The following is a 13,263-nucleotide window of genomic DNA, read 5'->3' as shown; positions in this document are numbered from 1 at the left end:
CCAGTGCTTTATGACTTCCCTGTCCTGTCCTGTCCGTGGCTCTCAGCCCTTTGGTTCCTTCTGAAACGGCTCAAAAACATACAGATATATACGCTTTCCAAAACAGCTGGTCAAGTAAAGCACAAAGTTGTTGGGGACTATTTTCACCAGTGGACTGATACAGATTTGATGCTCTAGTGAGTAATTATGGCAGCAGGACATCGTCTGTGGGATGAGCTCAGAATAAACGACAGCATGTGTTCATGGTGATGAAGGAACACGTCAATACTGCAACCACACAGCTCAGTGTTTTTTATTCAAATTTCCATATGGTTTTAATTTTTCACTCACCAATGGAGGCACATGGCACAAAGGAATAATCTGTACCAGGTCTTGGGTACACATACAAAGCCTGCTACTATGATCAATGCAAAGTTGCTCTCAGTCTTTTCAGCTAATGAAAAACATAGAAAAACTTTCAGGTGAGACTTTTCTGTTTCACTGCATCCTTTGGAAGAGAAGGAACAGGTAAATGAAAAACAAGAAAAATAAATGTTGTGCTACTTGGAAGACATATAATCGATCCATTATTGATTGACCAACCTGTCCAAGATTCTCTCTGGCGCTCCCTTCATGACCAGAATATGACCAGAGGGATTGTCCTCGGCTTCGTGGACAGAGAGCTTGACGGAAGGGGAGGAGGACAGGGAGACTGGTGAGGACACAACACGAGAAGACCTAAAACGCTCAAGACAGACCTCCTCCTGTAATGCTCAACAATGAATTTCACGTCCGCGCCGGTTTTTTTGGGCCGTTGGTGTCATATTTTTCCAAAAGGTTTGAAATGAAAGTCTTATCGTAGCTGACTTGACTGAGTGCACATTGTAAGTCATATGTATTCCCAATGTTGAAGCACACGTTCATTCACACTCTCAAATGTATTCCAGCGGTGTTACATTTTACATTACCCCTTCCCCCACGCAAACACACACACACACACACACACACACACACACACACACACACACACACACACACACACACACACACACACACACACACACACACACACACACACTACCCCAGGTAATTTGTATCTGAGTCACAGCATATCTAATCTCAGAAAACCAGAGCAAAATTGCTTTTTTCTCCCCCTCAACACAGACGTTCCTATTTTAAGTCAGGGAACAGGTGCACAAAATACGTGCAGGAAGTCCTTTGTTTGCTTCAGCATTGCTGTTGTGTTATTCATATGCTGGTTCAAATCTCCAGACAGGATGGGAAAGACTGGATGTGGAAAACAGAAACATTCCCCCTGCCTTAATTGCTACGGCGCCCTTGAGCAAGGTGTTAAAGCTCGATGTGATGACTTTTTCATTGTTCAATATTAACTTTTAATTTCAGCGGTGCTGCTGTTGACTCCTACAGGATGTAACAAAGCATGTAGCTTAACGTGAGACCTTGTAGTTGCGCCTGTTGAGACCAATAGTGTAAAGCGAAATAGCACAAAATTGGAGTACCGCCCATGAAATTACGCTTTTTTTGTTGTTGTTCTTTATGTAGCAGGCAGCAGTTGCAAATTCTGAGATTGTCTACGATGCAAGTTATCGCATAGAGCTTCTTATGCTTTGCCAATTTTGTTTAAGGTCTTTCACAGTATTTACATCCAGGGCATCAAACGCCTCACCGAGCCTCGCGCCAAAGTCAATTCAAACAAAAGACGATTTCCGTCCGTCGAAAAGCAGCGACAGAGCATCTTCTGAGCGGCCAAAACGAACCGGTTTGTAATCCACATTTATCCCTCCATCAGAAACAACACACACTGCAGCACTGCACAGTGTCCCTGTGGCTAACAGTGTTGTGTTTGTGGCCTTTTTGTTGGGCAGCTTCCAAGTCGAAATGTGTGCAACAGTGTGAATGTAAAGCAGGGTGTCGCTGTAAAAGAGCACGCGTGTTCAGGCTGCCGTCCCCTGCAGGAAAAAGGTTACAAATGAATATGCATGATTCACTCAAAGCATGTGAAAAAAATGTTGTCCAAGTCTTGGAAACGCTTCTTTTGAAACATCATGATGTTGTCAGGTTAAGGAGCGCTAACAGAATTGTCAAAAAAAAAAGGTAGAAATACATGAAATACAAAATTAAGTTTAATAAGAAAACTACATACTTCAAACATTTCACGTAAAAACTTGTGAAAATTGCATATGTAGTTGCCAAAGATTGAATAAAATGCACAGCGATCATGAATTAACGTATGAATGCTCTATAACTGGGTGTCAGGGCATCATTATAGACTTGCATCAGCTGCACTTTCAGCTCAAAGCAATGATGCAACATTAATCCCGTACCTGGTACTTATTGGTGGAGTTGAAGGGGATCTCTGCCACTTTGGGGTTTCTGGCTCTCATGTCACGAACACTCCCACAGCACAGCTCGATGCATTTCAACAGAGCTGACTCTGATGCGTCCCCCGCTGCTTCCCTCTGGGGAAACACACACACACACACACACACAGCCACACATGAGCACAGTCGCTAACACGTGGGGACGGAGGAATGAGCGCTGTCTGTCTCGCTGCCTGTGTTTATCACACTGTGGTGAAGGAGAGCTTTAGCTGATTAAAGCAGTACCTGAGAGGACTCTCTTTCCTTCCATTATGCTTCTCATTAATGATGCAGGTAGCCGAGCATCAACTGTATCATCACATTGTTTTTAAAGTTATGTAACAGTTTAATGTAAAAGTAATGAAAGTGCAAAACCTTGCTTTCTTTTTCAGTTTAGGGGATGAAGAATAATTCGATTAACAGCTCGTTTTTCTTCCGTGAAAATGGAGCTGATTAGCCGGTATGCCGTTTGCAAGCTTTCTTAAGGGCATTTTTAAAGATTTAGATGTAAAGCGGTCTAAATATGAAGAGTTTGCTTCATGTTGGAAATATATATTGTTGGAGGAACGCATTAGACGTTGCCTATTGGCAGCAATCAATAGCAAAGTGGTTGCCAAGATTGTACCTAAGGAGTATATTCATGGCTGAATTATTAAAAGGCTAGCCATTAAAATAATTTAAGAAAACCTCCATGAATGTGAGCGTGCAGCACTGAGATATCGCCTGTTTGGATGCACACTGAGGGATATTTGTCTCCAGGTGGAGTGAAAGAGTCGCTCCTGTGGTGCTTGAATCCTTTAGGGCAACATTTGCTTCTGATAACCTGTAAAATCTCCCCTCGGTAAAAATTCATACAATGAAATTCATCCCGCTTTTGGAGTCAATTTATTAAAATCCATGCTGAACTGACTGACCTGACGCCCAATACACCAACGGGAGCCAGGCCAATGCAAGAGATCTCTCTTTGTTCCTGTTTATTCATTCATGAACAGACGCAAAACAAGGACATGCGTTCCGCAAGATTTGTCCTTGTTTGTGCCTTTTCATGAATGAATAAACAGACCGAGGAAACTCCATTTCTGCTTTTGTGGGTGCAGATGGGGACTTGTTCCTGTAATGGCAGAACGTGGGCCTTGACTGCTGCGTTTGAGTGCTTAATGCGGAGAGGACGCGTGGACACCTGGAGGAGCAGGGAGGCCACAGCAGCAGGCTCTGCTCCCACCAGTCAGAGGGAGTAATCCCTTTCGCTCAGAGCCTCACGGAGCATTTCTTCAGGTCAATGTGGCGCAGGCTGGACGACAGCGGCCGGGACAACACTGGAATATTATCGACTTAGCCACCCAGCAGCGTGCGTGTTTGTGTATCTGTGTGGGGGAGTTATTTCCAGGGATGCATTGGATTATCCTCAGTGAGTGTGTGTTTATGCGTGAGAGGGAGGTTAAGCCCGCGCGTGTGTGCACCTGTGTCAAGTGGTATTGACAAATTATTTTCGTGGGTTATTTATGTTTTTCCCTGTGGGTGCCGTGTGGGTGAGTATGGGCTGGCCGTGGAGGAGAATACAAAGTACATTTAGCCAAGTACTGTGCTTAGGTACACTGTTGAAGTACTTGAACTTCATATCCACGTGATGCTGCTTCTTACTGTACAAAATTTGGCCCGCTACATTCATCTGAGAGCTCTAAACGTCCAAAAAACATACGATTATTTGTAAAATATGACACGTTGGTATAAACTTACACATACTCATTGTTATATACTCAACAGCAGCAGTAGAATGAATGTAACTGTGTATTTTTACTCAAGAGCTGTTGTGTATTTTCCTTAAACGTCCATTTTATACCTGTGTTCCACTAAATTCAGAGGGAAATATTGTACTTTTAACTTCACTATGCTAGTTTACCACTACCCATCGGATGAAGACGTTGACTATGAACCATATCATCAGTTTTCTTTGTTATAGATCAAACAGCCCGACAGTATGTGAAATAATTAGAATTCCACTTCAACCAGCTTCAATATCCAAATGCTGCGTAGACGATGTATGATAATCTCTCCCTGATATGGGCCATTCTGCTGCATAATGAGTCCTTTTAGTTTCAATACTAAAAGTACATTTTGCTGCTGATGCTTCTGTACTTTTAATAAAGTTTAATTTTGAATAAAAGCCTTGTATTTGTAAGTCTTTTTACAATGTGTTTTGACTATTTTTACGGGCCTGAATATTTCTTTCATTTCTGCTCAATGGTAATTAGAGTCATTACAATTAGCTCCATTTCCACCAGTTACAACATTAAAATGTGGCTTCAATTAGAAATTGTAATACAAGTGTCTGAAAAGTGCTAATCTGCTAAATTCTACTATAAAAGTTCAGTACAGTTTGCTGCTAATGCTGGTGTTCATTTGTATTTTGCTTTACTTTAACCTGATGTTACTTAATATTATCAACAAAACCCTAAAGACCTTCGTCCAGCTCTCCTTATTTTTGAGTGACAGCTCACCTGACACTGTCCTGATGTTGTTAACTTCACCTTACCGGCAAACCATGTTGGCAAAATCGTGTCTCATGAATCATGTGCCTGCCCATAATGCCCTTTGATTAAACCAGGCCTGTCATTGCTTTAGAGAGCAGAGATAATTCATGAGGTGGAGGCATCAATGCAAAGCTTTGCTGTAGGGTCTGTGTGCGGTGGAGGTTTATACCATCACAATGGGAAGGTTCTCCTGTCCGGCTTTGAAATCAGCTCTGTTGCACAGGCCGGCCACGCGAGACAGAGCAGTCCAAGTAGCAGAGCTCTTGTCAAAACCCAAACCTGGGAGAATAGCAGAAGGAGCAGTGTTAGACTATTTTAAAAGTAGGGCTCATGCAGTATTTATGCTGCTGACTTAACTCTCGGTTCACGGAGTAGAAGTGGATATTGTTGCTAAATAACAGAGGTCACTTAAGTTGAGCAATCACCTTTTCCATGACAAAAGTGATTTTTCAACTCCCCAAAGTCTTAAAAACGGCATTCATTTTTAACAAGAACATCTCAAAATATGAAAGCTGTTTGGAAATTTCACCCATCAAAATTTCATCTCTCCCACCCAATCGAACTGAAAATGACCCTCACTCTGCTGCCGGCACCTGCATCTATTTTTCATTTCAGCCTCGACTCTCCGGAGTGGTCACTGTCACCGTTATTGTGAAAACAGAATATGATAGCATCTTGCTACAGACTGTGCGCGGTGGCAAACTGTGGCCGGAGTCGTTGAACTTGACAAATCGAAGTGCAAATGGTTCAAAAACCTGCACTAGCTGCACAAACAGTGTGTACTGAAAAACGAATTCTGTTTCTCTGCAGCACTGTTTCAGATGCACAGCCTTTGTCTGCACTGCCGGCTCTTCATTGTATGATTGCACAATCGTCTGACTCAATACTCATTGGTATGCAAACAACACCTGTTTTCTTGCAAACCTTTTGGTTATTGCTAAAAGCTTCTTTGAAATTTGGCTCCATTTGTTGCTGTTTGGTAGGAGACAGGAATCCGATTGGTTCCGCAGCAGCAGCAGCCGTGCCGAGGAACTCAGGGAAAAGGCATGTTTGTAGCTGAGGGTTGTGCCGCCCACCGCATACCGCTGCTCAATTAATCCAAGAGGTAGCGCGAACAGCAATGTTGGTTGGCGGCGTGAACATTGGACAGATGAATTTCAGCAGGTGGTCACGCTCCCTCTCTGCATTCCCGCACACTCTCTATCTCTCCATTATATCTCTCAGTGTCTCCATCTTTCCTCCAAGCTCTCTCCTTTCCTCCTCCCTTTCTTTTTTCCCTCTCTCAGTCTTACCAGTCTGGTCCTCAGTGGTGTCAGCCTCATGGATCTGGTTGTCAAACCACATGTGGGCCACGGTCATACGGTTCTGGGTCAGCGTGCCCGTCTTGTCGGAGCAGATGGTGGAGGTGGAGCCGAGAGTCTCTACGGCCTCCAGGTTCTTCACCAGACAGTTCTTCTTGGCCATTCGCTTGGCAGTGAGAGTCAGACACACCTGGGAGGACGGCGGGAGGTGGGGGGGGGGGGGGTTTGGGGGGTGGTGAAGGGAAGAGAATGTGGGAGGAGGAAGAGGAGAGGCGAGGATGGATGATTGTTATAGCCGACGAGGAGCGAGAGCATGTGAACGCACCGGTGCGTTCAAGTGTTTGTGCATGTGAAACCAAGCGTGGACCAGGTGCCTTACAGCCTGTGTGTGTGTGTGTGTGTGTGTGTGCGTGCGTGTATTTGGTCGGCTGGTTAACAGCAGGTGCACAGGAACATAAAAATACGATGAATAGACACATTCCATATGTTCCAAGAGGCGCATCAACACACATTAATTCAAGCTGACCACATTACTCAAATAGCATCAAACGGAGCACAAAGACACACAAACGCTTCCACACACGACTCATGGTGTGTTTAAAACAAAAGCAACTAAAGAAACCATTCACTGGAAGTTAATTTATTTTCTGGGAACAGTGAAATGTCGACTGATGGCATTTCAAATGCCAGCTGGCATCCACCTCGGCTCGCACTTTGTTTATTGTTGCAGAAAAAGTTAGATGCACTTCAACATTTGAGCTGCTTCAAACAGTCAGTAATAAATCACCTGCTTCGCTGTGTTTTGTAGCATCATTAGAGCTACAGCTAACATTCGCTGAGGGTAAATTAGCATTAGGAAAAGCGCAGGTGTAACTAATAACATTGATGATGGCGCCGTTCCATTTAGGTGTGCCAGTAAGCCATGACAGTGAGCCAGCAGGCACAGTATCAGGGCGCTTGAACTGGCACGCTTAAAGCTGCACTAATCAATATTTTCATGTTAACAATGGATCAAATTACTGCATGTAATGAGAAACAGCTGCTCAAGAAGACAAAGCCATAGCGAATTAACACCCAACTCGGCATTTCCCCTGTAGTTCTGCAGAGCTTTAAGCCTGTTTTAGCTCATTATTTTGGTTTTTAGGCCTACAAACTCTAATTTCATCAACCAGCATCCAGCAGCCTCAGGCAGCTCTTTACAGCTCATTAAACTACTGTAAACTACCTTCACTGAGGAAAAAAACAGCAGGGAAAGCTAACGGCTAACTGGTGAGGACACAACTAGCCTTTTGAGTGATGTCCCTCCAAAAACGAGGAGCACACCCCGACACACTACTCACAGTGACAGTAGCCAGCAGTCCCTCAGGCACGTTCGCCACGATGATGCCAATGAGGAAGATGACGGCCTCCAGCCAGGTGTAGCCCAGGATGAGTGACAGGATGAAGAAGGTCACGCCCAGGAAGACGGCCACGCCCGTGATGATGTGGATGAAATGTTCGATCTCGATGTTGATGGGCGTGCGGCGGACCTCGAGCTCGGACGCCAGCGTGGCGATGCGGCCCATCACTGTTCGGTCACCGGTGCCTATCACGATGCCGTGGGCCGTACCTGAGAGGGAGGGGTCGTTTTATCAGCCATCAGTTTGTCACAGTGGGTCAAGAAGAAGTTCTTTCTCACGGCTTTATTGAAACATTTCTCAGAGCAATATGTACCAAGACGAATGACTGCTAACAGCGTGTGAAACACTGTGGGAGGTGAGGGCTGTGTTTTGTAAACGGGAAGGAGGGCTGATAGGGAGGTGATGGCTGGATGAAGAGTAATGATGGATGGAGGTGAATTACAGGTCCCGGCGAGTGATTGATGGTTGGATGGACTGAACAAATGCTGCAGTGAGTAAGTGAGAAAATGATCCGAATCATGTAAAATTCAACAAATGTACTCAACAGCCCTCGATATGAGCAGTCTCTACAGGGACTATTTTCTCAGAAGAAAGTAGTTCCAAGTAAAACAATCCAGAGTTAACAGGACAGTGTTTCTGGAAAGACATTTCATTTACCTCTGGTGCATTAAGGTGGAAGCAGGAATCTCAGGGACAGATGTTTCAAAGCCTACATGCATAAAACACATCTGTGTAGCCAGACACTACTACGGTTAAGATAAGTTAATAGATTTTTGGGGAATTTGTGCGAATTGATCCTTTAAAACAAACTACAGAGAGGAAGCAGAACTGAGTGTGAGCCTATAAGACTGAACACAGCTCTTTAAATATAGATTTCATTACTGAAAAAAAGCTTTTATACACTGCACTCACGGCAGGATGCAATTAAATCCTGAATCTCAGCTTTTCAATAAACACAGTGGAAAAAAACCTTAAAATGCTGCGAAAAAAATGGAAATTTAAACTGCAACAACTCTGTGACAACTGATCAAACTCCATCTACTGATGAGGGTCTTGAAACTAGTCAGATGTGCACTACAGGGAGCTTTTCTGTTTTCTAACCTGTTTGAAGGAGAAATCATTGATTGACAAATTGTGTCATTTACAGGCCTGATCCTCCACTTCAGACTTAAAACTGATGTCTTATTTTCCTAAAATGAATGTATTGTACTTTGGGAAATAACTGTTCACTTTATATGCAACCAGCGTTAGAATTTAGATGTAGATATTGATGAAGTGGCAGATTCTAACATGAAAACCTCATTGGGATGCTTACTGCACCACTGTTTGACGACTGATAGCAACCGAAATACTGACTTAAACCCCCATCGGTTGACACTCATTAATATTCTTTAAGCGTTCAAAATTCAGCAGCAGCCATATCTCCAGCCTACGGTGCAGTGTGTACTGTAGGATGAACTGACGAATCGTGAAGTGAAACACACTCATGGTTGGGCGGTAATGCAAAAACTGTGTTGATCTCCAGATGGCCAAAAATAAAAGAGACATTTAGAAGCGATAAGGGACAATCTTGGCCAGATGTGACCCACTGACCTTCGACACAGTTGGTGGAAAAGAAACAGATGTTGCGGGTCTCCAGAGGATTGTCGTGCGTGAACTCTGGGGAGCGAGTCTGAGGCTCAGATTCTCCCGTCAGAGAGGAGTTGTCCACCTTCGCGGGGAGAGGGAAAAAGGAGGAGAGAAGAGTGTTACCCGGCGAGACTGTGACAGACACGAGGCGGCGCGATGAGGCGACGCTGACGGGGTGGAAATGAAAGAAGCAGCACTAATCAGAAACAAGTGCAATGATGTAACAACTGTCATGTCAAAACCGCCTGCGGGATTTTTCACATGTTCGTCTACAGGCGACGGAATTTACAGCCCTGATCGCCACAGTCTCATTACACCGCTGCTGGAAACAGTGGGATCAACTCAGAAATGAACGCTGGTCAAGCTCAACGGGTGACATGTTGACATGAGAAATGATCTGTAAGTCTACAGAAAGACAGAACAAATGGAGTGAAAGAGGGAAATCTCAGACATCAAATCTAAGGCGTTATGGGATATGCTAAACAACCTGCATGATGTGTTCATATCTGAGTAAAATATCGCCTGTTGGCAGCAAAGAACATAGCTTCACTGAGATATTAATTCTTCAGAGAAAGAGCCACGGCTCAGGAAAGGTACTCAATAGGAGCTGACCTTTTGAGAGTCAAAGAAAATGTTTCTGACTTGAGCTGAGATGCTGAAAAACAAACACGACTGTTTAAAGATGGAATGACTGGAAGTGAGAACGAAGATGTGTGACTGATAACCTGATGACGACTCTTTGTTCTCTGAAATGTGGCGTCACGGCTGTGTCTCGATTGATTGCTGGATGGATTGGTGTGAAAGTTTGTGCAGACATTCGTGATCCCAAGAGGATGAAGCCTGCTGAGTTTGGGGAGTCCTGAACATTTCCTCTAGCGCCATCCAGAGGATTACATTTTCGGTTTGGAGTGAAATATATGAACAACTGGGGAGTGGACTGCCATGAAATTTGGTAATGATATAAACGGCTTGCAGAAAGTTAATCCTAATAACTCTGATTCTCTGAGTTTTCATCAAGGACAACCAGTCGATCAATGTTTTAACTAATCCAGTGAAATATCCCCAAATCTCCAGGATGGATTCGCTCAACATTTTGTACATTCGTGGTTCCCGCAGGATGTTTTTTCTCATAACTCTGATGATTTCAAACCAGTGATTACTTAAATCTAATGACATAATATCATACTTAAATGTAACTTTTTGAAGAATGTACTAACTTCACTTTTTGTCCTCTTCAAGTATACTTAAACTTATACTCAAAAAGTACTGCTGGAGTAATACTTGAGTATACTTGAAGTGTGAATAGTGGCTAAATTGGCAGAACTTCATGAGCATGCAAAACGCACTTGCGGTACAACTGTTTTATATCACCAATGTGTTGGAAACATACTTAAATGTACTTCAAATGAAGTGAAATTACAATACACATTAATTAAGTATGCTAATAGTGTGCTACAAAGGACTTTTATACTTTTCATAAGTATGCTTTATCACTGTTAAAAGTACTCTTTAAAATTCACTTACAATAAAGTACATCTTGTATGTGTACTTTGAAATACCACTTTTAGTATTGCAGAATTTGAAGTAGACCTTCAGGACATCTATTTAGAAGTACACTTTTTAAAAGTACATGTCCAATATACTTTACCTGAAGTGTACTTGTCATTACTTCTCTATCCGTAAATTATATTTCTAACGCTACAGTACACATCATCTCCATCTGTACTTTGTTTTACTGCTTTTAGCAACTTTTAGCATGCTAACACGCTACCTTTAAGACAGTGAAAGTGATGAACAATAACTGATAAAAAAGAAAACAATGAAAGAAAGCAGGAAAAGAAGAAGTGAGAGAGTCGAGCTACTGTAATCCCACAGAGACTCCCGGGCTCGGCCCACAGCACCCCTCCCCTACCTTGCATCCGCTGGAGGAGATCACTCGAAGGTCAGCTGGGATGCGGTCTCCCCCTTTGATCTCCACCAGATCTCCCTGCACCACAAGCTCAGCATTGATATGCATCTTCTCCCCCTCCCGAATCACCAACGCTTGCTGGCATGGGCAAAAAGGAAGAGGGAGATGAGAAGGCAGGGGAGCATGAGGAAGAGAGAGAGTTCGGGAACAGAGAGAGGATTTAGTCGGAGGAAGAGAGAGAAGTGCGATAAAAAAAAAAAGTGCCAGAGGGCGTAGAGGTATGTGAAAGGGAGAGATAGAAGGAGGGAAAGGAGGAAGAGAGAAAAGACAGGTAGGGAAAAAGGAGACAAGGAAGGAGTGAAAACAGCCTAAATAGATTAAAGAATTAGGCAATCGAAGTGCTAGAGGTGGATAACGCAAGGGGAGTTTTTATGCAAACACACACAATCCGAAGTTGGCTCAAACATTTATTCTTCCTTTGTGCAAGCTTATTAGGTTTCCACTCAAGTGAGTGTGTAAGCCCTACTTGAGGGACGGCTTATTGATTCCGAAAGCTCGAAGACTACACAAACACCAACACGCATCAGCTTACCTGTGGCACCATTTTCTTGAAGGAGTCCATGATCCGGGAACTCTTGGCCTCTTGGAAGTAGGAGAAACAGCCAGTGATGATGACCACGGCCGACAGCACCACACCCAGATACAGCTGAAACGGGGGCAAACCCAAGCCACAGGGGGGAGTCGGTGTCATTATCGACTTAGTTTGGTTCATGTAAGGCATGTTTGAGCGTAGGAGAGGGGGATTTACAAACCTCAGAACGGTTTTAGAACAGCAAACCCTTAAATGCAGAGTGCAAGAGGAGCGTTAAGAGCGAGAAAACCTGGGGAAGCTCTCAGTCTTAGAGGAAGATTTAGAAGGAAAAGTCGTCCTGGAGTTAAACTCGTGTACTATTCCTGTCATCTTGGACGGTTCATTCAGTGTTGGTCCAAGTGAACATCTGTCTCCCAAACCCAGAAAACCAAGAACTAACACTCTGATCTGTGAGGCCACCAAGAGACGCTCTCAGAACTGGAGCTTGGCTTTGCAGACTTCATGTCGAGTTCAAGCAGGGAGCATTTATTCTGGTGGATTTTATTTTATTTTCACTGAATATTTTCAGTTTTACCAGTGAAAAAGCTGTTATGGGTTGATGCAAACAAGACAGCCAGGCACTTTGGATGAAAGCGTCTGCCAGCTGGTGTACTGCATGTCCTGGACTCCTGGAAACAAAATTCCTAAACCCTGAAAAGTTCCTTTTTGGATGGTGCTGCTTTCATTTGACAGCAACAACAGAATGTTTTGCTTTTTATGCTCGAATGCCTTTTTTCTTACCGTGGCAGTGCGAAATCTTCTGAACCAGGAAATACATTTGTATCCTCAGAAAATCACTTGTCAGTGTTTACAACATTTTCCTCCCATTCGGTGTTCGGTGTGCAGCTCCTGGTTTTGTCTACATGCGTGTTTTGCAGATTTAAGCTCAGCTCTCTGCACACTGCAGGAGCGACGTCTGTCCAGGCAGGTGACCCATTTGAACCTCCTAAAGTTTAAAGGATTACAACAATAAATGCTTCATTTTCAGATTGCGAGCATGAATTAATGATAAAAAATGAAGTTCAGCAGCGCTTTCAGAGGCCTCTCAAACCAAAGAAGACAATGCAATCTTTCAGCTCAAATACACAGAAATAATGAAAATTAAGTTTTAATCTGATAACAGCAACGTGTTAAGTTCTGTTAGGGTGGATTTTCATCTTAAATGACTGCTTGTACATTATGCAAAGGCTCAAAGTGCCAAAGCTGCAGGCAGCCGACGCTTTGAAGTGGCTCACCAGAGCATCCAGCTGTACATACTGAGCGCTGAATGTAGAGATTAAATCGTGGGGAGATTAAAGTTATCACGTGTGCACGTGTGTGTCTATCTACTGTACGTTACTGTATATTATGCAAAGGCTTAATGCTGTCTGGGGTTCGAAGAGTGCTGAATGATGATTGCATAATGACTCGGAGCCATAAAGTGCAGTATGGATGGCTGCTTGGCGCCATTTTATCAGCGGTCGGTCTGACTATCTGCACTAATGCCAGGAACGATGCCAGAG

The 13,263-nt window shown here is 43.6% G+C and overlaps 1 protein-coding gene across 2 annotated transcripts in view; it reads right to left on the bottom strand.

The window, feature by feature from the left end:
• atp1a2a (ATPase Na+/K+ transporting subunit alpha 2a) overlaps positions 1 to 13,263 on the bottom strand; it is a 32,270-nt gene that overhangs the window by 14,031 nt on the left and 4,976 nt on the right. For both annotated transcript variants that reach the window (XM_070973759.1, XM_070973760.1), the window contains exons 5-12: positions 11,723 to 11,836; positions 11,134 to 11,268; positions 9,186 to 9,303; positions 7,533 to 7,801; positions 6,184 to 6,382; positions 5,061 to 5,170; positions 2,325 to 2,459; positions 583 to 662 (exon numbers count right to left, since the gene is read on the bottom strand). In XM_070973759.1, the coding sequence (XP_070829860.1) occupies positions 583 to 662; positions 2,325 to 2,459; positions 5,061 to 5,170; positions 6,184 to 6,382; positions 7,533 to 7,801; positions 9,186 to 9,303; positions 11,134 to 11,268; positions 11,723 to 11,836 (1,160 nt within the window). The remainder of the gene's footprint in view (positions 1 to 582; positions 663 to 2,324; positions 2,460 to 5,060; positions 5,171 to 6,183; positions 6,383 to 7,532; positions 7,802 to 9,185; positions 9,304 to 11,133; positions 11,269 to 11,722; positions 11,837 to 13,263) is intronic.

Source organism: Chaetodon trifascialis, chromosome 11 (genome assembly GCF_039877785.1).
Source record: "Chaetodon trifascialis isolate fChaTrf1 chromosome 11, fChaTrf1.hap1, whole genome shotgun sequence".
NCBI lineage: Eukaryota > Metazoa > Chordata > Actinopteri > Chaetodontiformes > Chaetodontidae > Chaetodon > Chaetodon trifascialis.
This window is presented reverse-complemented; position numbering and strand designations above follow the sequence as displayed.